Below are 25,797 nucleotides of genomic sequence, written 5' to 3' on the forward strand. Positions count from 1 at the left end.
ACCAGAAACTATTTGCATTTTTCTATATCAATAAAGTTATTACCCAATTTTAGAAAAACTAAGCACTTCCGAATCTATCAAAACACTTACAGGCCTTCAGTTAACTTGTTAATCAAAATACTTAAGTTCTGGCTAGCACAAATAACACAGCTGCAGAAATCCTGGTTCCACCTATAGAAATGACTAACTCGCTCCTAGCATTCCTATATGCTTAACCGTTACAGTCGTGTCTGACTTTTTGTGACCCCATGGACTGCAGCCCACCAGGATCTTCTGTCCGTGGAATTCTCCCAGCAAGAATACTAGAGGTGGTTGCCATGCCACTCTCCAGGGGATCTTCCCTACAGACGGACAGAACCTGTGTCTCCCGCCTTGCAGAAGTATTCTTTACCGCTGAGCCACCAGGGAAGGCCCCTACATGCTCTATGGGAACCAAAGGGGACAGCAAACATGGTCCCCGAGAAGAAATCTGAAATAAAGGTAGCAGTGAGGCGGAGGAAAAGATGCAAAACGGAGGACAAGAATCCATCCATTACTGTCAACCTTTTTATTTATCACAAAGTTCCCTTAGATGAAAACTTCGAGGATTAACCCCGGAAGCAACTTGAAACACGGTCCCTTCCTCTTATCTGAAAATTATTTAGGAAATGTTATGAATTCAAAATTCAGGCTATCTATACATGAGGCCAACAGGCACATAAAAAGATGCTCAACATCAATAATGATTAGAGAAATGCAAAACAAAACTACAAAGCACTGCCACCTCACAGCAGTCAGAATGGCCATCACTGAAAAGTCTACACATAACAAATGCTGGAGAAAGTGTGGAGAAAACTCCTACACTGTTGGTGGGAATGTAAATTGGTACAGCCACTATGGAAAACAGTATGGATGTTCCTCAAAAAAGTAAAAATAGAGTGGCCACGTGAACTAGCCATCCCACGCCTGGGCACATACCCAGACAAAATCATAATTCGAAAAGATACACGCACCCCTCTGTTCATAGCAATACTATTCACAACAGCCAAGAGATGGAAACAACCGAAATGCCCACTGAGAGATGAATGAAGCAGATGTGATGGATACATACGTACACATATACACGACGGAGTCCTGCTGCTGCTGCTGCTGCTGCAAAGTCGCTTCAGTCGTGTCCGACTCTGTGCGACCCCATAGACGGCAGCCCACCAGGCTCCCCCGTCCCTGGGATTCTCCAGGCATGGAGTACTACGCAGCCATAAAAGAGAATGAAACACTGCCATCTGCAGCAAAATGGAGGGGCCTACAGACTGCCGCTCTAAGGGAAGTAAATTAGAAAGACAAATACCATATGATGTCACTAAAAGATGAATCTGAAAGATGACACAAATGAGCTTATCTATGAAACAAAAACTACCACACAATTGCACTCATCTCACACGCGAGTAAAGTAATGCTCACAATTGCACTCAGCTCACACACTAGAAAAGTAATGCTCACAATTCTCCAAGCCAGGCTTCAGCAGTACGTGAACTATAAAATACCAGATGTTGAAGCTGGTTTTAGAAAAGGCAGAGGAACCAGAGATCAAATTGCCAACATCCTCTGGATCATCGAAAAAGCCAGAGAGTTCCAGAAAAACATCTAGTTCTGCTTTATTGAGTATGCCAAAGCCTTTGACTGTGTGGATCACAATACACCGTGGAAAATTCTGAAAGAGATGGGAATACCAGACCACCTGACCTGCCTCTTGAGAAATCTGTGTAGGTCAGGAAGCAACAGTTAGAACTGGACATCAAACAACAGACTAGTTCCAAATAGGGAAAGGAGTACGTCAAGGCTGTACATTGTCACCCTGCTTATTTAACTTATACACAGAGTACATCATGAGAAACACTGGGCTGGAAGAAGCACAAGCTAGAATCAAGATTGCCGGGAGAAATATCAATAACCTCAGATATGCAGATGACACCACCCTTATGGCAGAAAGTGAAGAACTAAAGAGCCTCTTGATGAAAGTGAAAGAGGAGAGTGAAAAAGTTGGCTTAAAGCTCAACATTCAGAAAACTAAGATCATGGCATGTTGTCCCATCACTTCATGGCAAATCGATGGGGAGACAGTGGAAACAGTGACAGACTTTATTTTGGGGGGCTCCAAAATCATTGCAGATGGTGACTGCAGCCATGAAATTAAAAGATGCTTACTCCTTGAAAGAAAAGTTATGACCAACCTAGACAACAAATTAAAAAGCAGACATTACTTTGCCACAAAGGTCCATCTAGTCAAGGCTATGGTTTTTCCAGCAGTCACGTATGGGTGTGAGAGTTGTACTATAAAGAAAGTTGAGCGCTGAAGAATTGATGCTTTTGGACTGTGGTGTTGGAGAAGACTCTTGGGAGTCCCTTGGACTGCAAGGAGATCCAACCAGTCCACCCTAAAGGAAATCAAGCCTGAACATTCATTGGAAGGACTGATGCTGAAGCTGAAACTCCAATACTTGGGCCACCTGATGCAAAGAGCTGACTCATTTGAAAAGACCCTGATGCTGGGAAAGATTGAAGACGGGAGGAGAAGGGGACGACAGAGGATGAGATGGTTGGATGGCATCACCGACTCAATGGACATGAGCTTGAGTAGACTCCAGGAGTTTGTGACGGACAGGGAGGCCTGACGTGCTGCAGTCCATGAGGTTACAAAGACGGGCACAACTGAGTGACTGAACTGAACTGATGAAACAAACTCACATACGTAGAGAAAGGACTTGTAGTTGCCAAGAGGGAGAGGGGGTCACGGAGGGATGGACAAGGAGTTTGGGATTAGCAGATGCAAACTATTATATATAGGATAAACAGAAAGATCCTACTGCATAGCACAGGGAACTATATTGAATATCCTGTGATAAACCATAATGGACGAGAGTATGAACAAAAATCACTGAACTTTGCTATACAGCAGAAATTAACATAACACAGTAAATCAACTATACTTCAATAAAATACATATTTTCTAAATGTGTCTTTAGAGGTATTACTGAAATGTTATATATGAATAACATAGGGCTTCGCAGATGGCACTAGTGGTAAAGAACCTGCCAGCCAATGCAGGAGACTTAAGAGATGTGGGTTTGATCCCTGGGCAGGGAAGATACCCTGGCGGAGGGCATGGCAACCCACTCCAGTATTCTTGCCTACAGATTCCCATGGACAGAAGTGTGCATCACTTGTACATTATATGCACCTGTGTAATACCCACTTTCCTGGCCTAACAGTGCTAATGCCAGGCAACATCGTGAGGACGGCTGTCTGTCCTTCCCTGGCTTCCCTCCCAAGGAGCCCCGCTCAGTGCTCTACTCTCCTACAGAAATCAGACCATCAGAGGGTCAGAACCTGCCATCGCCAGCAGAGGCCCAGCACTGGAGGCCTCTACTGCTTCTTAGTCAGACCCACTAGGCTTAACATCCAAAGGGAATAATTAACTCTTCAATTCTGCTCCCAACAAAACATACTTTCATTTCCGCAAGGGTTCTGATTCTTTTTCAGGAGACAATGCCTTATTCCAAGATGACTTCAAGAGGATGATTCTAGTCATCTTTCTGAAAAGCATACCAGCAGGATATCTTGCCTCTCAAATCATATCCAATAGAGAAAAACTCATGTCATTTTTTAACACCATTTCCTCACACTTAGAACAGGGGTTCAGGAGCTACCTGGTCAAAAAGAATGACAAATGTCCGCTACCCCTGTTTTTACAACTCACCCTCCTATTTACACACCCCTCTCTTCCTAGAGAGAAATCAGGGTGGTCTGTTGCTGTTTAGTCATGAAGTCGTGTCCGACTTCCTTGCAACCCCATAGACTGTCGCCCTCCAGGCTCCTCTGTCCGTGGGATTTCTCAAGCAAGAATACTGGAGCGGCTTGCCATTTCCTTCTCCAGGGGATCTTCCCCACTCAGGGACAGAACCCTTGTCTCTCACACTGCAGGTGGATTCTTTACCCCTGAGCCACCAAGGAAGCCCAGGGTGGTCTGGAGACAGTGTAATTGACATTCTTTGCTTTTTGACTGCCTGCTTTCCTTTCCTCCTTTCCTGGAAGCCACTGCTGCCTCCATGAAGCTTCAGGAGCTGCCAGCTGCACAGTCTTGGAGTCCTGGTAGACATGGGTCCAGGCTGGCACTGTGAAGCACCACACCCCACCGGATACAGTGACTGGGCTAAGGAGAGAACACGGGACCCCAGAGAACCCACCAAAGCTTTCCAAATTGGAGGTGAAAGGATAACTAGATCTTTCCATCAGATTGTACACTGATTGTTTACAATCTACTTCAGACTATTGCTGGCCTCCAAGCAACCTAGCTCCCCACCTCATGGAGAAAGAGAATGGGGTCCAACGTACGTGCACATCCTGAAATGAGAGAAAATGGGCAGAGAAAGTGAGTCCTGGAGGGCTTGGAGTCCCCTGGTCCATTCAGCATTTCCTTTCCATGGTTTGGTTGTTGGCTTCTGGATTAAATAAGTTTGATTTGGATCTTTGTGACTTAAAACCAAAGGGACTAGATACAGCCATTATCAAAATAATATTCTTCTTATATTACAAGTACCTAACCTAGGAGAAATGGCTTCCCAGCTGGCACAGGGGTAAAGAATCTGCCTACAAATGCAGGAGACACAAGAGACATGGGTTCAATCCCTGGGTCAGAAAGATCCCCTGGAGTAGGAAATGGCAACCCACTCCAGTATTCTTGCTTGGAAAATTCCACGGGGTCACAAAGAGTCAGATACAACTGAGAACACACAATACAGAAGGACCTATATGAAGTTTACCCTCTTCACCTGTTTTTTTTTTTTTTCCAATTCTCCCCTACATCCTTATAGATAGAATGGGAACAATTACTGCCATCTGAATGAGGTCTTTGCTTCACCTGGCCCCTCACCAAGTTTCATATCTGCTTGTTCATGTCATGGTAACTTTTAGAGGACTTACTTGATTTTGACATTAAACTGCTGCTGCTGCTAAGTCACTTCAGTCATGTCCGACTCTGTGCGACCCTATAGACAGCAGCCCACCAGGCTCCCCCGTCCCTGGGATTCTCCAGGCAAGAACACTGGAGTGGGTTGCCATTTCCTTCTCCAATGCATGAAAGTGAAAGTGAAGTCGCTCAGTCATGTCTGACTCTCAGCGACCCCATGGACTGCAGCCCACCAGGCTCCTCCGTCCATGGGATTTTCCAGGCAAGAGTACTGGAGTGGGGTGCCATTGCCTTCTCTGTTAACACGAAACTACTACAGTACAAAAGGCAGAGATCAATGTATTCCAAATGGATTTCTTTTATGGTTTTTCTCAATTAACTTTGATTAATCTATTAAGTCAAAAGAAGACAGAAATGTGTGCTTGGAGTAAATAATGCCTGTAATTCACAGACCCACTCTTGAGTCTCAAGTTACAAATGAGGTACTGAAAATGTTCAAGAGGGATTAAATAACTGGACCAAAGTGGCTTACTTATTACAGTAACTACCAGCCTCAAAATTCTACAGAGGATGAAAATACTGAGCTTATTTCTTCCCTAATACCTACAAAAATGAATACACAATTTTAGATGATTTTTCTGTCTATCTGCCATTAATCAATTACCTTGTCTCCATTCTTAAAGTGCTCAGAAGGAAAAAACATATTAAAAATATTTTAATTTAAACAGAAATCGATCAAGATTTTGCCAAATTATTTCACTAATGACTCCTACTCAGTCTGTCCTCTGAATGTGATAAGATCATATCCAGGAATGCAACACCCTGAAACTACAGGTTGAGAGACCAAACAGATCCCACCTATGAGGGTATTGACGAGAATCCTTTTTTTTTTTTTTGCTTTTTTGGGGGGTTTTAAGGGTTTTTTTCTTTCTTTAAACAGCCTGGTCCCTGATGGGGACCTCTTCACCACCCCTCTCCAGTTTGGCTACAGTTCTGAATGTCGCTCGATTTTGAGCAGCTCCACCTCGAACCCCAAGGTTGCACCACCTGGAATCTTTGGGGGAGCTCCCCGATCTCCATATCCCAGCTCTGATGGACTCACCAGCTTCCGCTTTTCCCCCTCACACATCCCTAGCAGCCCCTGGTCCCAGCCCTGGATGACCTGACCTGTGCCCAAGGAGAAGACACAGGGCTGGTTCTGGGGCAGGCTGCTGTCAAACTCTGTGCCGTCTTCTAGCCTCCCCGCGCAGTGCGTGCGCAGGACGTCCCCTTTGCGCGATTTGATGGGACAGGGATCTACCCGCTTCTTGACTCGGATCTGCAGCTTCCGTTTGCCCTCGGGCCCTGTGGCTGTGACCAGGGCGCTCAGGCAGACGGACAGTACTGTCAAGACCCAGCTCAGCCTCATTTCTTCTCCTCCGTGCCCCCAGAGTCAGAGAATTCTTTTTAAATGAAGGCCATAAAATTCAAATAGCTCCTTCTCAGGTACTTTAATATGAGGACTCTTACTTTGGAAATGGCTGTTGTCTCAAGTCACAGAGCCTTCTAAAGTAAATTATCATATATACCAATAAAGGCACAACAGAAGTTGATGCAGTACTTATTTAAACATTAGCATTTGATATTCCTATGATGCAATTTCTTCCAAGAAAAAGAATGTCTATTATGTCCACAATTTAAAAATAAAAAATGACAATTTACAAAGTTTTTAGGAAATCTCATTTATTTAATTAGCAATAAACCCACACAGAAATTATTTCCAAATTACACAACACAGCAGAAAAAGCACAATTATGCAAAATACAGTATATAGTATGAATATGACTAATGAACAGAAAATGTTTTTAGTTGCTTCAAGTAAAACAAAAAGTTCAGTGTGATCCTGTGGCTGAAATGAAAACCTTAAGAAGAAATAGTTTAAAATACTGATGAGGAAGTTCTCTGGCGCTCTAGTGGCTAGGATTTGGTGCTTTCACTGCCACGGCCCAGGTTCAATCCCTGGTTGAGAAACTGAGGTCCCACAAGCCACAAAGTGTGGACAAAAAAAAAAATTAATGAATCTGAATTTCTACTTCCCCCCAAATAATGGTAGTGCTACGTGAGCAGAAAAACTGACCAAATACTAGGAAAAAATAAAATGTCTACATGCCAACAAATGCAGGCTTTTTTTAATTGAAATATAGTTAAATAACAATATTGTTAGTTTCAGGTGTGCAGCAGAATGATTCATTTATATATACTTTTTCAGTTTATTTTCCATTACCAGTTATCACAAGATAGTAAATACTGTTCTCCATGTTTAGTAAATCCATGTTGCCTATCTATTTTGTGTATATTAACTTTTTATCTGTTAATCACATACTCCTAATTTATCTCTCCCCCTTTCCTTTTCCCAAAGTTTGTTTCTTATGTCTTTCTGCCTGTTCCTGCAGTCGAATGCTCTACCACTGAGCTATATCTGCATGTCTGTTTCTGCTTTGTATATAGGTTTACTTGCATTATTTTTTAGATTCCATACATAAATGATATTATATTTGTCTTTCTCTTCCTGACTTACTTCACTTAGGATGATAGTCTCCAGGTCCATCCATGTTGCTAGAAATGGCAATATTCCATTCTTTTTATGACTGAGTATACATCCACATGGATATATATATACACCACATCTTAAACCAATCACCTGTTGATGGGTTGTTTCCATGTCTTTGGCTCTGGTAAACCATGCTGCTATGAACACTGGGGAATTAAGACTTTTCGTCTTTTCCAGATATAAGCCTAGGAGTGGGATTTCTGGATCATATGGTAACTCTATTTTTACTTTTTAAGGACCTCCACACTGTGTTACATGGTTTCCCTGATGGCTCAGGGAAGAATCCACCTGCCAATGCAGGAGACGCGGCTTCAATCCCTAGATGGAGAAGATTCCCTGGAGAAGGAAATGGCAACCCACTCCAGTATTTTTGCCTGGGAAACCCTATGGACAGGGGAGCCTGGTGGGCTACAGTCCTGCCACTGCTAAGTCGCTTCAGTGGTGTCCGACTCTGTGTGACCCCATAGACGGCAGCCCACCAGGCTCCCCCGTCCCTGGGATTCTCCAGGCAAGAACACTGGAGTGGGTTGCCATTTCCTTCTCCAGTCCATGGGGTCATAAAAGAGTCGGACACGAGTTAGCAACAATAACAACATACTGTCTTACATAGTGGCTGCCCCAATTTACATTCCCACTAACAGCAAATGCACAGTCTTGAAGAGTCAAAGAGTTGATGCTACTAGTTTTTCTAAAACAAATAAAGGGACATCTTAATTAAGAGCATAAACTGAAGAGCGCTTACCTAGTCTGATGTTCTGTGCTCGCTCATGGAGTTGATTTACTAGTGCTTTCATCTGTTCATAGTTTTCCTAAAACAGAAGCAAGGAAAAAGAGGGAGAGTATTATAGGAAACCAATGAAGGTTTTTTTTTGTTTTTTTTTTTTATCATAACGAGGGTTAAGGAGCACAGCATTAGATGCCAACCGTATGTGGCCTCCACACTGGGCCACTTCTGTACTGAGCCAACTCCAACATATAAAAAAGATTAGTTCGTGCCTCTCTGTCTTTGCTCAATGTCTTCTGCACTGCCACGACCCCTCTCTAGTCCATCTATATAAATCTCACCTTCTATTTATTCATTTATCTATTTATTTATTGGCCACCCCTCAAGGCATGTGGAAGCTTAGTTCCCTGATCAGAGATGAAATGCATGCCTCTGGCATGCGTGGAAACGCTGAGTCTTAACCACTGGACTGCCAGAGAAGTTCCTCACAATCCCCTTTTAAAGCCTAATTCACATTCCATCTCATCTCCAACTTCATTTTTTGGCTACTCCCACTCATTTTAACCACTTCCTTCCTTACATGTCTACTGAGCTTACCTCTATTTGTTTTACTTTGTTTGGGAATATAAGCTCTTTGAGGGTAAGAATGCCATCTTCTTTTTCTGTCCTATCAAACACTACTGTGAGGAGGCACCAATCAATTCAGAAATACTTGCTTTTACACTTACTGACAATTTACACTTAAAACAAAGCCCAGGGGAAAGCAGATCCTATTTTATGTTTTAAAAGGATCAGAGGGAAATTCCCTGGTAGTCCGGTAGTTAGGATTCCAGGCTTTCACTGCCCTGCCAAGGGCATGGATTCAATCCCTGGTTAAGGAGCTAGGATCCCACAAACCATGAGACACCGCCGAAAACCAGAAAAATAAAAACATGATAAAATAATCCCAGCCTGCTTTTCCAGACAAGTGTGGCCGTGTGACTGAAGTCTAACCAATGAGTTAGAAGCCACAACGACTGAAGCCACGGGCCCAGAGCCTGTGCTCCGCAAAAAGAGAAGCCACGGCAAGAAGCCCAGGGGAACACTCCAACTAAAGGAAGCAACAATGCCACCAAAAAATAAACAATCTTTAAAAAAATAAATTAAATAAAATGTATCTCCTGAAAGTTATCTGCACAACTTAAACGTTATCTGTATAGGCTTAGAAACCATGGGATAGACTGAAAATTTCCAGCTGATATTTCATAAACCGGGAGTTAGTTGATTGTGTGACCTGTGGCACCTCCAAATTCCAAGAAAAGCTACTTAAATACAAGTATTTTCCATTAACATACCCAACTATCTCAAATCTAGTTTCCACAGACCAGGGTTATCTGTGTTCGGCCAGTGGTTCCCAAAGCTAGCTGCCTCCAAGGCCTTTGCCCCTCCTCACCCCCAACCTAATTAACCATGCAAACACCAGGACCCCGCCCTGGAAGACCAAAACGGCCCAGGGTGAGGCTTCAGTTCAGTTCAGTTCAGTCGCTCAGTCGTGTCCGACTCTGCGACCCCATGAATCACAGCACACCAGGCCTCCCTGTCCATCACCAACCTTAAGGCGGCTGTAACTGGAACAAGCTCCCGGGGAACCACTGGCTTTGAGAACCACTGATTTTAAAGATACAAAGGACCGTGCCAGGGTTAAAAGTGAACTAAAATGTATCTGATTTGTTTTCTTTTTCAAACTTCGTAACCTCCTAGGGCGTCCCAGAATCACAACTGCGGATCCAGAGAAAGCAGGACCTACAGTTAAAAGTAGCCTACCCTCTATGCTTCCCAGTCCGGCCAACACCTTGTCCCGTCCGTGAAGAGGAATCACTGACCCGGGCCGCTCACCCACCCTACCTGGTAGATGGCAGAGCTCGAGTCCGGTGGGGTGCCCAGGGTAGCCACGGCGTCCCCATGATAGGAACGCAGCGCTGGGGCAGCGGCGCGGGCGCACGGCCGCAGGGCTAATCTCAGAGCGGCCCACATGGCAGCAGGCACAGAGGCAGGAAGCTGCGTGAGAGAGCGGCCTGCGCCGATTAGGAGCCAAAGCTTTCCCCGCCAACTCCCCGGCTTCGGGATACACCTCGGCCCAGATTCTCGCTGTCCCAACTCGCCTGAAACCTCCGGGATTCTCCGGTCAGCCTAAGCACGTGTCGGCGAACGCGGCCCCTAATTGGTCGATGTTGAGCACCACGCCCCCCCGAACTCAGCCAATGAGGGACAGAGATGCAGCCTCGCGAGGCCTGTCCCCTCCCGAGCCCTGGAGCATTGCGAATCCCAGGACGGAGCTGCGGAGCTGCGGCTGAATTTCTTTGCTTGTCTGGGTGCTTCTTCTACGTGCTGTTTCCTTCTTCCCCTACTGCTAGAAAAGGTGTTCCGGGACTTGAAAAAGCTTATTCTTATATGAGAGCTGGAAACCGAACAGGCTTATAAAACTGTCCTAAGAAATTAAACTCTTTAAAGGAGATAACCATCCATTCAACAACTATTTCTTCAATGTCCCCTATCAGGTGCTCTTTTGGAGCTGGGGATACACTGGAGAACAGGCCAAACGTACTCTTTTATAAAGCGGAGAGAACATAAACAGTAAATTAAAAATTCTAGTAGTGATAAAGTACATCTTAGATGTACGATTATAATGTACTTCTAAAACCTAGCCTATAACAAGTCAGTTCGGTTCAGTCGCTCAGTGTGTCCGACTCTTTGCGACCCCATGAACAGAAGCACGCCAAGCTTCCCTGTCCATCACCAATTACCAGAGCTTGTTCAAATTCATGTTCAGCGAGTCGGTGATGCCATCCAACCATCTCATCCTCTGTCGTCCCCTTCTCCTCCTGCCTTCAATCTTTCCCAGCATCAGGGTCTTTTCCAATGAGTCAATTCTTCGCATCAGGTGGCCAAAGTATTGGAGCTTCAGCTTCAGCATCAGTCTTTCTAATGAATATTCAGGACTGATTTCCTTCCAGTCCAAGGGACTCTCAAGAGTCTTCTCCAACACCACAGTTCAAAAGCATCAATTCTTCAGCATTCAGCTTTCTTTAAGGGCCAACTTTCACATCCACACACGACTACTGGAAAAACCATAGCTTTGACTGGACGGACCTTTGTTGGCAAAGTAAGGCAAAGTTGCCTATAACAGATCTGAGTGAAAAAGTGAAAAAGCTAGCGTAAAACTCAATGATAGGAACTACATGGGATCTCATTGTTAAAAATGGCTCACAAACAAAATATAAAGTCACAGTGACCCATGAAACTGACTGCATTGCTCAAGTGACATCCTGTTTTAGCCGTTGGCACTCTTTGCCAAAACTAAGTGGCCACCCTACCACTGAACACCTTCGGCTTTCTCAAGACCACCGACCACCAAACTCCATCTGCAGACTAAAGATAAACTAACCCCCTGCTGAGGGGACCCAGTTTCCCACCTGGAAGGTGTAAGAGGGACCCACCAGAAGGGAAGGGGCTGGTTCTTCTCAAGGGCCAGTCATTCTCTTGTTTCCCTTTAATAAACTTCCTTTTCGTTGGCTGGCTGGCCAGCTCATTTTCTTTTTCTCGGCACTCACCTTACATTCAACATTCAAAAAAACTAAGATCATGGCATCCAGTCCCATCACTTCATGGCAAATAAATGGAGAAAAAATGGAAACAGTGACAGATTTTATTTTCTTGGGCTCTAAAATCACTGTGGATAGTGACTGAAGCCATGAAACTAAAAGATGCTTGCTCCTTGGAAGAAAAGGTATGGCAAAACTAGACAGCATATTAAAAAGCAGAGCCATCACTTTACCGACAAAGGTCCATCTAGTCAAAACTGGTTTTTCCAATAGTCATGTACAGATGTTAAAGTTGGACCATAAAGAAGGCTGAGCACCAAAGAACTTTCAAACTGCGGTGTTGGAGAACACTCTTGAGAGTCCCTTGGATAGCAAGGAGATCAAACCAGTTAATCCTAAAGGAAATCAAACCTGAGTATTCACTGGAAGGACTGGTACTGAAGCTCCAATACTTTGGCCACCTGAAGTGAAGAGCTGACTCACTAGAAAAGACCTGATGCTGTGAAAGAAAGATTGAGGGCAGGAGGAGAAGGGGAAGACAGAGGATGAGATGGTTGGATGGCATCACCGACTCAATGGACATGAGTTTGAGCGAACTCCAGGAAACAGAGGACAGGGAAGCCTGGTGTGCTGCAGTCCATTGGGTCGCAAAGAGTCAGACACAGCTGAGCGGCTGAGAAAAAAACAACAACAATCTGAGCTTCCTCACAATTTCTTACACACTGGACAATGAGAAAAAAAATTATCTTACTTAGTTCACTTAGTCTTAGATTTATTTTGTGATAATTTTTGTATACAATGTTAGCTTCATTCTTTGCTATGTGGATATCCAGTTTTCCCAACATCTTTTGTTGTAAAGACTGTCCATTCTCCATTAAATAGTCTTGTCACGCTTGTCAAAAATTATTTCATATGCTATGCAGTGGTTTATCTCTGACTTTGTATTATATTCTAGGTCCTGTATGTCTGTCTTTTATGTTAAAATCACAATTTTTTTTTTTTACTGTAGCTTTGTAGTAAGTTTTGAAATCATTAAATTTAAGTCTTCTAGCTTTATTTTTGTTCAAGATTTTTTTGACTATCTGAGATCCCTTAGATTCCATATTAACTTTAGAGGTATATTTTTCTATTTCTGTCAAAAAAAAAAAATCTCAGAATTTTGATAGGGACTGCACTGAATCTATTGATCACACTGGGTAGCATTGACATCTTAACAGTATTAAAGTCTGCCAATCTATGAAAATAGGCTGTTTCCATTTACGTCTTCTTTAATCTCTTTCAGCACTGTTTTTTAGTTTTCATTGTGCAAGTCTTTCACCTCCTTGGTTAATTTCTATTCGATTATTTCTGAGGCTACTGTAAACAGTTGCTTTTGTAATTTCCTTTTCAGTTTGTACGTGATTAGCACATAGAAATGCAACTGATTTTTAAAGAATATCTGGCTGCATCGTGTCTTAGTTGTGGCACGTGGGACCTTCCCTGTGGCACGCGGGGTCTTTTGTCCCAGTGCGCAGGGCTCCTGGGCTCTTCCTTGTGGTGCATGAGCTTCTCTAGTTGTGGCGCACAGGCTCCAGAGCAGTTGCAAGCATGGGCTTAGCTGCCGCCACAGCATGTGGGGTCTTAGTTCCCTGACCAGGAATTAAATTCACACCCCCTGCAGTGGAAGCACAGAGTCCTAACCACTGGACTGACAGGGAACTCCCTACTGAGAAATTACTAAAAGGATGGGAAAACCATGTTTTAAAGAAATAAGATACTGGTACCCTTTAAGTTTATTACATAAATGAGAAGTTAGTAAATGTTTCCCAGCAGCATTTAATTTTATTACTTAAAATTTTACTTTATTCTGTTTATCTTACTGTGAGTTTCATTTATTTATTTGACACCACCACGTCCTAGTTGCAGCACACAGGATCTTCTATCTTCGTTAGGGCATATAGGATTTTTGGTTGCAGCGGTCAGGATTTTTGGTTGTGCTATGTGGGATCTAGCTCCCTGACCAGGGATGGAACCCAAGCCCCCTACAGTGGGAGCTAGGAGTCTCAGCCACTAGACGACCAGGGAAGTCCCAATAACTGAGTTTCTAAGTCTGTTTTCTAAAAACAAATGGCATTCATATATATATATATATTTAAAAGGCTTGCTTTAATAGCTCCAAAGGCTAAGTATGACTGTGAATGGACATATAGAAAATACATTTCCTAACATCTTTTTTTTTGGCCTTGCCACATGGCCTCAGCAGTGAACTTTCACAGTCACAACCACTGGACTGCCAGGGAATCCCCATTTGCTAAAATCTTAATTGCAATACAAAAACCAACTGTTTCTCTAAGTTCCAGCAATAAACATACAAATAAAAATAGGCATTTAAAAATGCCATTTATGAACACGTCAAAGAACATCAAGTACTTAGAAAAATAAATCTAGGTTTTTACACATGAGAAATAAAAACGTGTCTAACAAAAGATTTACACAGGAATATTTATAGTAGCTTTATTCAAGAGGTAAAATTCAGAAACAATCAGTAGGAAAATGGATAGACAATTATGGTATATTCATATGTGGTACAGGCATAAAATGGAATATAACTCAGCAATAGGGAGCTACTAACACACTACAAAATGAATGAGTCCCAAAAACATGTTGAGCAAAAGTAATCAGATGCAAAGGAGTACATAATATAAAGTTCAAGATCAGGAGAAAGTAATCTGGGTGGGTGGCAGTGGGGAAAGGGCTTAAAGGAACTTCCTGGGAGGATGTTTTGTGGGGTGGTTACACAGGTGTATACATTGTCAGTATTCAAACTGAATACTTAAGATCTATGTACTTAATTAAATGCAAATTATGCCCTAAAAATGTTCATTGGAAAAAACTGTTGATTCAAAATTATGAACTAAGTCAAAGGAGGACTCGGATTTTGACTTAATTGTGCACAATCTGTTAGTCTGAAGCATTGACTTTTGTCCTTCTTTCTATGCGTTTTGTGGCCAACAAAGTCACTTCTAAAAAGGAATAGACACTCGTCTCCAATAGAAGTAAAAATTGAGAATATCTCCCCCCAACACACACAAAGGGGAAGCAAAAATATGAGGAGAGATAAGGGGTGAGGAGGGATGAACAGAAAATAGAGATAACTTACGGAACCACTAAAGGAGATTTTAAAATCTGATTTATAGGAATTTCAGATAGCAGAACAGTGAAAATGGAAGAGAGAAATTATCAAAGTAATAATGCAAGAACATTTGCCAGAAGGGAAGGAAATGGGTTTCCATATTTAAAAGGCCCATGGCATGAATGTGGGGGCAGTTGGCACATTATTGTGGGCAATGCTGGTGGTGCAGTTGCTAAGCTGTATCTGACTCTTTTAGGACCCCAGGGACTAGCCCACTAGGCTCCTGGGGAGCATAGGATTCTCTAGGCAAGAATACTGGAATGGGTAGCCATTTCCTTCTCTACGGGATCTTCCTGACCCAGGCACTGAACCTGAGTCTCCTGCTTGGAAGGCAGATTCTGTACCACTGAGCCACAGGGAAGCCCACCATGCAGAGAGCCAGGGTCAGAAAACATGTAAACAGCGGCCCACATTCAAAGGCTAGGGAATCAGAATAGCAGCAGACTTTTTTAAACACTGAAGACCAGAATGTAATCAGAGGATGATTCTGAAATGAAGCAGCGATTATTTTCATATTATTCAAGAATTCCACATAGAGCCCAACTAAGTGAGAGAATAGAAAAAAGAAACTCTCAGATATGTAAAGTCTCAAGTTACAGAATCATCCACATATCCTTCCGCAGTAAATAGGGGAAGATATACTCTCCAAACCAAGAAAAACGATGACATGGGCTCCAGAAACAGGGAGTCCAAACCAGAAAAGAAGGTAGGGGACTCACAAGAGAAGTCCCAGCAGGGCAACTGTGCTGCACATGGACACCTGTGAAGACTCAGTCGGGATGAAAGCAGGAAGGAAGATTTTCATAAGTTTTCCAGGAGCGGGGTGGTAGGGGGGTGGGGAGGAGGGGGAAGAAGAAGGAAATAATTTATCTGACAACTTGACCATGTCAAAAAGTATAAATTTATATATAAACAGACTTGCTGGAGGGTATGAAAGGTCAAGCTACAGGTTCAAAAACAAACCCAAAGCAAATGAAAAAGTGAAATAATTCTTAATTCCAAGAAAAACAAAGAGCTGTACCAGAAAGGAAATGTCACCTTAGTTCATTAGGTGGTAGAGCAGTGAATAACTACCATTAATTCCATACAAATACTGAATATGAAAACCCAAATTGTGCTTAACATATTGGGAGAAAGCAGGAAAAGAGTGGGGAGGAGTTTTAAGAAAATAAAAAATCCTTTTATACCAGACAAAAAGTATAAAAGTCTGGTCAGACAATGTCAGAAGTCTAGGTTTATATCTATAACTGAAGTCTCCCATTTGCCTTTCTCTCCAGAAAAAAAAAAAAAGAGTAAAAGAGATTGAGTTCTTTTATCTAAAATTTCATTGCATGTGGAGCAAATAAACAAAAAAGTAAGTAACTTTTCATATGACCCAAATGTGGGGAAAGTCTATTCTTTATTCTTGCAAAATCAAAATAATATACTTCATAGCATAAATGAAAGAAAAAATTAATTCTCCCAATGATACTATATCATTGTGGAAGTATAAACTGTACTTCTAAGACTATTTTTCATTCACTAACACATTAATATCTTTATTGTCATTTGAAGAAAAGGACACAACAAATAATATAAAATAATTTTTATTTACATAATTTACATCTACAGAATATAACTGCTTTCTTTAGAACAAGAAAATTTACAATGACAGATATTGCTTTTTGTCAAAGACTTCTTCAAGCAAGACAGTATACATGGTGACCTATATTTCAAAAAACATGGTGGTAAGCAGTGGATATTCATATTTTTATCTGTGCCTCAATCATTTTACCAACAATTAGGCTTTTAAGTCATCATGTTGATCACTTGCTAAGATATAAGTGCTCAGGAGGAAAAGTCAAGAAAAAACTAAAGACCTTTAATCATATCTCTTTGAAAATTTATAAAATACAAATTCTTCACATGATCTTTATAAGAGTCAGATTAAACACAGATGTGAACAAGTCCTTCCCCCTTGTAAGGTAAATACACTGATTTTCTTTTTCTAAGAGTAGTTTTAAGAATACAACAGCAGGAAAATTTAGCTGACTTGATTCTCTAATGCAATGAATGCCCAAACATAAAATTATCCTTTCTACAGTAAGAAGCTACATCTTCTACAAATTGACTCATTGTAGATGAACAAGAGACAGATGTTAACAAATTTAAAGTGATATTAAACAAGGGATAAAATCATAGTTTAGCTATGACAACCTAACACCTAAACTAACATGAACTAAAGAAACCTTTTCAGAATATGAGACTTTTAAAATTTATAAAAATGGCATTTAAAATAGCAATGTGATTTACGACCATGATTCTTATATTAATCACATGAAATAAATAAATGCATATCTGTAGAGAATTTCCTTCAAATCCTCCTTTATGACAAAAAAGTTTAAACTGTAAATTTCATTATAAGGCAATGAATAAGAAATGTTCTAATATCAACTGTTTTAATAAATTAGGATTACTGTTATACTTGCCAAGCCAAATCCAGTTTTACTAGTTAACCTGAAAACTGGTCACCATTTTTTCCATTTACAAACATAATTAGACATTAAAATATCTTCCCAACTGAAATACTGATTTCATAATGCAGTCAACAGTTTCATTGTTAGGCACAACTCATAATTCCAGGGACAAATATCTCATGGGTAATGACATCAGCACCTTAAGGTAAGAAAACTACTGTCTAATACAGGGGTCAATCCATCTATGGCCATCATATAAGTATTGTCTGTGGCTATTTTCATACTGAAATGGCAGAGTTGAATAGTTACCACAGAAGGCATCTGGCCCACGAATTTGAAAATATTTTTGCAGAAAATGTTTCTGATTCCTGATCCAAGGTATTATCAACTCAGAGGGCTTTTCATATAAAAGAATAATTCTGTTTTTTCAGAAGTTTAATTTGAACCCTAAAGATTTGCTTGGGTGGATAAAGGAATTATCTACGTAAATCACAAAATCTCAAAATTTAAACCCAACCCATAAATTCATATTGATGATAATCACTGACTTAATACAGGCTTATTGTTATCTTATTTTCTGTTTTTAACATGTCAATTATGTTCTGTCCGTAAAGACCTACATACTTAGGTCCTTAAGGAGAATTTAATGGGGGAAAGAAGACAAGAAATTGTCTTTTAAAAAAGGAATGTGTGTATGTGAGCATATGTTTATGTAATGGAGGCTGAGTTTTGTATGGAAATTTGCCTCATAAATAAGGTTAAGGGTTTTTTTTTTTTTCCCATACAAATCCTGAGATTATCTAAGAAATAAGAAAAACAAAAAATTCACAGTACAAAGTCAATATACTGAACTATGAGAAAAAAATGTATTCAAACATATATACTATCCAAATACTTTAGTTATATCACTTTAAATATCTTTAAAATTAAAGAGGGAAAGGAGACAAACATAAATTTGTTAATGCCTTCTTTACCCATAATCTCAGGGGTAAAAAATTAAAACTGAATATTCTTTTAAATAAAAAATTTAAAAATAAATAAGCTTTTTGATGTTTTATCTTTATAAATAGTAAGTTTAAATACTAGCTCTTCAATTAGGACTAATGTTACATCAATATGAATTAGAAAAATACACATTTTTCAGTCAAATAGATGATAATAGAAAAGTTTTTAACAGTTACCATACTAAACTGGAGTTTCACAATTTTCTTTCATATATTTAGAGGCAAATGAAAAGGCTTTCACCATACTAAAAAACCAAAATTTAAAAAAAAACACCCAAACCCCCCAAAATCCTAAAACAAAAACAAAAAACCCTAAGCAAACATAAAAAAACCTTCACAAAAGGTTCGCTAAACATTAAATACAATCCACTTCCAAATACATCAGCACTGTGACTTACACAGACATTATCCACAACATTCGAGGATGTTCATGTGTGTTCAATACAGAAAGAAGTCAAAATGTAAACAAGACCTGTTATTTCTGTCTGAGAAAGCAGTCTTAACTGGTTGATATTTCCAAAATGCTGAGCCAATCAGAGTGAAAAGGACCCCAGCAATGTTCTTCACTGATTATAAAAGCTTCAAATCAAGCTGAATAAATACTGAAAATCAACCTAAAGAAAAACTGCCAGTAATGCTTCTTTCTAAATACTGCTTTGTTGATATAACTGATTCTGGAAATCTCAGACTTAAAAAAAAAATAAAAAAGGTGACTTTCTATTCTGTTTCATCCACTTCAATAAAGATATCATTAAAGAAATATTCAGAGACTGTGGTTGGCTCCTCTTCAGGTACCCGGTTTTGGCCACCTTTACATTCTCCTTTCAGTAAGGGACGATTATGAGAAACCTAAAAAGATAATAAAAATAAGTATGCAGTATAACATTTATATTGACAGTGGTGGTCTAAACTGATACCTGTTTGAAAAGCAATATAGCAATAAGTACTCACTCACTTAGTCTCTCAGCAATGTATGATTCTTTGTGACCCCACAGACTGTAGCCCACCAGGCCCCATTGTCCATGAAATTTTCCAGGCAAGAATATGGGAGTGGGTTGCCATTTCCTACTCAGGGGATCTTCCTGACCCAGGAATAGAACCTGTGTCTCCTGCACTGGCAGGCAGATTCTTTATCACTATAAGAGCTTTAAATATGTTTATACTCACTGACCCCATAATTTAATTCTGTGCTGTTATATTAAGGAAATAATCCTAAACATAGTAAGAGATAACCTTTGCAGCATTAGGTATAATAATAAAATTAAAATCAGCAAATATACAATACTAGACATAACTAGATTAACTGTAATGTACACATTTATTACTTCATTCAAATTTCTGTGAAAAAAATTAACAATATAGAAAATATAACACTATTAAATCTAAATGAAAACATTTTAATGACCAAAATAGGACCTATGAAACAGCACAGTACATAAGGAAATATCGCAAATCAAAGCAATTCTATCAAAAATTAGCATACTTGTAAATTTAGAAAAATTAAGAAGGCATGGTATTGGCATAGGAACAGACATGCATATCAACGAAATAGACTAGAAATATCCCTAACACATATGGATGGAAATTTAGTACCTGATAAAAGTGATATTTCCAAAGGAAATTGAGAAAAGGTGGATAATCCAATGAATAATATTGGACAACTGTATAACTATCTCACAAAAAGGAAATCAGACTTATACTTCATTACAAGTTCTAGATGGATCAATAAACTTAAAAGTAAAAACATTTTCGAAAATCGATTATAGGGGCTTCCCTGGTGGCTCAGTGGTAGAGAATCCACCTGCCAATCAAGAGACACAGGTTCAATCCCTGGTCCAGTAAGATCCTACATGCCATGCGACAACTAAGCCTGTATGCCACAACCACTGAGCCCACGCACCACAACAACGAAAGGCCGTGCACTCTAAGCCTGCACCCTGCAAAAGAGCTCACCACAGTGAGAAGCCCGCACACCGCAACTGGAGCAGCTCCCGCTCGCCGCAACTAGACAAAACCCAGGGCAGCAACAACGGGCCAGCCCTGCCAAAAATAAAGCTGAGTTCTGAAACAATCTACTGTAAAATACCAGAGGAGAATGGTTTATGATCTCAGGGTGGGGGAGAGAGTGTGAAGGAATGGCATGAAAGCCAGAAACCATAGCAGATTGGTAAGTTCATGTACATAATAGCAAAAAATATCTGCATGGCACAAACCACCACATACAAAACCAAAAGATAAATGCCAAAGAGGGACAAAAAACTGCAACCTATATCAGAGACACATGTGTTCATTAAATCTATGAAGAAGATAAAAAATGAACATTAATAATATACTATTGTGAGGGAAAAGGCTCTCATACATTGCTGCTAAGAACTGAAACTGATGTAATTCCTATGGAGGATAATCAAGCAGTGTTTGTCAAAAGAATAATCATTCCTTTAGATCAGCAATTCTATTTCTAGGAATTTAACCTATAAATGTGAAAATGATCTATTTATACATGAGTTGTTACTATACTGTTTGAAATAGCAAACAATTAGGAGTAACTTAAATGCCTGTGTGAGACCAGTATCACTCAATGGTACACCCAAACAATGGAATATTACAGAATCATTAAAAACAACAAGGGCACTTATTCTTGAAAAACAAAAAAGGAAAATTTATGTCCACACAAAAAGTTGCATCCAGAAGCTCACAGCTTTATTTATAATAACAAACTCTGAAAACCACCTACATGTCCTTTGGCGGGTAAATGGATAAACAAAGCTGGTACATCCGCACTATGAAATACTACCCAGCAATAAAAAAGAACAAGCTATTGATACGTAAAACCATCTGGATGACTCACTACTGAAGAGACACCAATCCCAAATACATGATTCCATTTATAAAACATTCTTGGAATGACACACTTTAAAAAAAAGAAAAATACAATTATTTTACTTTTTATTTGGCTGCACCCAGTCTTAGTTATGGCACACGGGATCTTCAGTTGCAGCTTGTGAACTCTTAATTGTGCCATGTGGGATCTAGGTCCCTGACCAGGGATCGCATCAGGGCCCCCCAGCATTGGAAGCACAGAGTCTTAGCCACTGGACCACCAGGTTAGTACCCAAAAGACACATTTACTGGAAACCAGGTTGCCAGAAAATAAGGAGACAGTAGGGGTGGCAGGGAAGTGGGTGTGTCTATAAAAGGGCTAAACAAAAGATTCCTCTAGTGACAGAGCTGCTCTGTATCTTGACTGTCGTAATGGCAGTAGAGCGGTTGTGATACTGGAGGAGAGTTTCACAAGATGTCACCACTGGGGAGAACTGAGTGAAGGGTAGATGAGATCCCTCCATATGGTTGTTTATAACTCCATGATAATCTATAATTATCTCAAAATAAAAAGTTAATAATTCAATTTTTTTTAAAGAGAGCAAAGGACTTCCCTGGTGGTCCAGTGGCTGGGACTCTGTGCTCCCAATGCAGGGGCCCAGGTCCGACCCCTGGTCAGGGAATTAGTTCCTACATGCTGCAACTAAGAGTGTGCATGCTACAACTGAAGATCCCGCGTGCTGCAACAAAGATCTGGTGCAGCAAAACACATACATAAATAAAAGTAAATATTTTTTAAAAAAAGAAGAGAGAAGGAAGCCTTTTATCTACTGTTTTGTAATGTCTCCAAGTCACACTGCTACATGTGAAAAGCAAAGAAGAGGTGATACGCCATCATTTATGTAAAAAAGGAAGAAGAATGTTTATGTTTGTGTACATTAAAACGTCTCTGGAAAAGTAAACCAAAATCTGATAATACGACACACCTGCAGAAAGGAGGAACTACAAAGCTAAAGGACAGACGCGGGAAATAGTTTACTATGAACTCTCTTTTGTAGGTTATGCATTTTAAAACGTGGGGAAAAAAAAAAGGAAAATAAATAATTAAATAAAACGTGGGATATGTTAGTCAAAAAAACAAAGTAGCAAGTTGAGGATGATATTTAGATCAAACCCTTGCCTCACACTAAAAGTACTTTAGTAACTTACACAGAAACAAGTAATAGACTGAACTAAACATTTAAAAGTTATGTGTAACAAAATTTTTAAAAGTAAATAAACTTGGAAAAAATACTTGTAGTAAAGAGCTAAAAGGTATGTGGCTTACGTACATGCATAAAGAACTCATACATAAGAAAACTACTGAGATTCCAAAAGGTATAAATCAGTAAACAAAAACAACACAGCAATTTAAAAAAAGACAGAAACAGAATCTAGTAAATATATGGGGGGAAAAAAACAACTCACTAATAACTGAAGAAATGCAAATTTTAAAGTTGAAATGACAGGAGTTCCCTGGTGGTCCAGTGGGTAAGAATCTGCCCGCCAATGCAGGGGACATGGGTTCAATCCCTGGTCTGGGAAGATCCTAAATGTCTTGGGGCAACTAAGCCCACGTGTCACAACTACGGAGCTAGCGCTCTGGAGCCCGGGCTCCACAAGAGGGGCCCACACACAGCAACCACAGAGTAGCCCCTGCCTGCCTCCAAGAGAAAGCTCTCACACTGCAGCAAGGACCCAGCAGAGCCAGAAATAAATAAATACACTATTTTTAGAAAATGAAATTACATTGCCACTCCTCCACCACTATATTAAATAAGAAAAACAAGTGCATTTTGAAGAGTAATATCTCAGCCCGGTAAGGATGGACCAAACTGGCACGGTGACACTTGGTAATTACTATTCTCCAAAGTAATTTTTTTTTTTTTAACCAGGAGAAACAGCTTTATTTGGACTGAGAGTTGGAGAGTGAGAGAAGGGCCTGAGACAGCATACTGAGTGAGAGAACAGAGATTACTTTTCAAAATGGCAGTCAGAGCTCATCAACCAAATGGACTCGACCTGCCATCAGCCTTGCAGTGAGCGCCATCAATAAGAGGCCTGCTGGGAAATGTTTATTTGCCACTGAATCACCCAAGCATGCTACAATTATAAGAAAGGTACAGGTCGTTTTTCATTTCCATAACTCAATGTCCACAGCATCTCCTCAATCATAAGTATTACAAAAGAAAGTAAAAAAAAAAAAATCACATTTTACAGATCTTAGACTTGTCTTTAGTATTTTAGCTCAAATCTTACCATCTTCAAAAACCAGTTCTGTCAAACTCATCAGCTAAAAGTTCTATTCAAGCAGTGAGAAAATGGCCTTTGTTAGCCCGTGGCAATTCTTTTCTGATTTGTCCTAGCTAGTTAATGCTGAACAGCAGAATGAGGCTTAGATTGCAGGGGTTGGGGGGAAGGGGTAGCAAGAGTTAATTTCCCCCAGTACAAGATGGCATCTGAAGCTTGATGGGAGAGCTGAACTGGAGAGACTTGAGGGAAGGGTCCAGGCCCTGCATTCAGTCAGAGTCACTGCTGGAAGAGGAGGAGGAGGAGGAATGCTTGCCATGCTTATGGTGTTTCTGCTTCTTTTTATGAGCTTTCTTCATTTTCTTGTGCACCTTCTTGTCAATCGCTATTCCTGGTCCTACTATACCAGGAACCAATGGATTCACAGGACACATGCCAGGGCCAGGTGGTGGGTATGGAGGAGGGTAGGGACCTGAGGGCTGGCATCCTGGATATCCTGGCTGTGGCACAGGATGACAGGGCCCACCAGGGGGAAAGGCTGGATTCCCCTGGGGTGCTCCTGGGGGAGTGGGAAAAGGGCCTGGAGGAAAGGGAGGGTTGGCAAGTGGTGGATGGGCAGGATTGCAACCTCCAGGATACCCAGCGTTAGGCGGGTGTGGATATGGTCCGGCATTGGGATTCCACATGTTCAGATGTTTCCTTCAGCCCAGGAATGGAGAAAGAAGAGGACTGGGGTATCCAGACGTCCGGTCACCCTTACACCCTCTCCAAAGTAATTTGCCAACAATAATAAAGACTCATAAAATTCTGGTCTCGGAATATAATTGTAGGAAATAACAGAAAATACTTTTAAAATGTTAAAAATGTTCTTTACAAAAATACTCTTTACTTGAGGCTCCATGCTAGCCAATAATAGTCACCAGCCTTTTCTTTGTTGAGATAAGTCACTCCAATATTCTTCCAAAGTCTTTGATATAAGTTCCCAGATTTTTCTGCCCTAGTACTTGCTATGACAGCTTTAGAATGCACAGAAATGAAACATGCAAGCAAATTCTAATTTTATCATTCCTTGAATTCCTGTAGGTGTCAGGACGTTTTTCCTAAAGGAAATAAAATGCAAGCACTGCTTTGTTTTGCTTCCACAAAAGGAGCAAAAAGGTCAGAAGGATCTTTGCAGTAAAGGACTGGCAATTAAGTGTTCATTTATGGTTAGTTCAATGGCTCTGTACTAAACTAGCTGTAACTTTCTAATTCAGCACCTTATCTTCTTCTAATAAGTAGGGTAGGATAACCAGGAAATGAATTAGAGTTGCTATGCAATAATTTCTGACATCCAGATGAAGAGAGCAATTACCATGTCTTTCCTAGTTGAGCCTGATAACCAATCCATTCTATACAAATAAACAAAGAACAGTTATCACATACCTGAGTTGCTGAACTAGCATTATTCGTATGTTGAGTATTGTCAACAACACTTGGAGATGGAACATCAGAGGACTCTCGAGTTTTTTTCTGGCTTACACTAGGCAGATTACATCTTTTCAAATTTTGTCTTGATACAGGTATAACAGGTTTTAGGCGTTTCTTACTATGAACCTGTGTAGGTTCATCAGAGTCCAAGCTATTCTTTGAACATAGTAAAGACAAAAATCCCAGGGGTCTTCTGCCAGGTCTAGAAATGCAAATGTAAAGATATTCAAGAATTTCCAGAAAGACACATTCTTTTTTTTTTTATAGTCACTAAATTTTTCATAGGCAGATTATTATAGTAAAGAAACTAAAAGCAGGAATGCACAAAATTTTATAGGACAACATCAATACCTGTATAATTAAACTTTTTTTTCTTGCCCTGCTGCCCAGCCATTGGGATCTTAGTTTCTGCACCAGGGATCAAACTCACGCTCCCTACATTGGATGCCAGGGAAGTCCAGGAAGACACATTCTTAATAGCAACTTCTTCCCATGAATGCTAAACTGGTACGTGGGATACCACATGAGCGGCACATCTTCTAAGTACTGATACCACTAGGTATCGAATATCACTATGCCACGCCAAATACTTGTGACGAAAGTCAAAGCTTTCTCTAGAGTCGTACTTATCAAGCTTAAAAGTGCGTACAAATTGCCTGGGGAGCTTATTAAAATGAGGCTTCTGACTGAGCTGATGAGGAATGGGGCCTGAGTTCTGCATTTCCATTAAGTTCTCAAATGATGCT

General features: G+C 40.5%; 2 protein-coding genes and 2 pseudogenes across 2 annotated transcripts in view; all 4 read right to left on the reverse strand.

The window, feature by feature from the left end:
- The window catches only part of MCCC2 (methylcrotonyl-CoA carboxylase subunit 2), a 79,541-nt gene extending 69,091 nt beyond the window's left edge, over nucleotides 1–10,450 (reverse strand). The window contains exons 1-2 of the mRNA XM_069556236.1: nucleotides 10,144–10,450; nucleotides 8,278–8,344 (exon numbers count right to left, since the gene is read on the reverse strand). Coding sequence (XP_069412337.1) covers nucleotides 8,278–8,344; nucleotides 10,144–10,272 — 196 coding nt within the window. The 5' untranslated portion in view covers nucleotides 10,273–10,450. The remainder of the gene's footprint in view (nucleotides 1–8,277; nucleotides 8,345–10,143) is intronic.
- Nucleotides 5,912–6,353, reverse strand: LOC138421846 (peptidyl-prolyl cis-trans isomerase FKBP2 pseudogene; annotated as a pseudogene).
- Nucleotides 10,451–16,582: 6,132 nt separating the features above from the next.
- The window catches only part of BDP1 (BDP1 general transcription factor IIIB subunit), a 99,891-nt gene continuing 90,676 nt past the window's right edge, over nucleotides 16,583–25,797 (reverse strand). The window contains exons 39-40 of the mRNA XM_069556219.1: nucleotides 25,007–25,253; nucleotides 16,583–19,321 (exon numbers count right to left, since the gene is read on the reverse strand). Coding sequence (XP_069412320.1) covers nucleotides 19,190–19,321; nucleotides 25,007–25,253 — 379 coding nt within the window. The 3' untranslated portion in view covers nucleotides 16,583–19,189. The remainder of the gene's footprint in view (nucleotides 19,322–25,006; nucleotides 25,254–25,797) is intronic.
- Nucleotides 23,778–24,353, reverse strand: LOC138421847 (proline-rich protein 13 pseudogene; annotated as a pseudogene).

This window comes from Ovis canadensis, chromosome 16 (assembly GCF_042477335.2).
Source record: "Ovis canadensis isolate MfBH-ARS-UI-01 breed Bighorn chromosome 16, ARS-UI_OviCan_v2, whole genome shotgun sequence".
Taxonomy (NCBI): domain Eukaryota; kingdom Metazoa; phylum Chordata; class Mammalia; order Artiodactyla; family Bovidae; genus Ovis; species Ovis canadensis.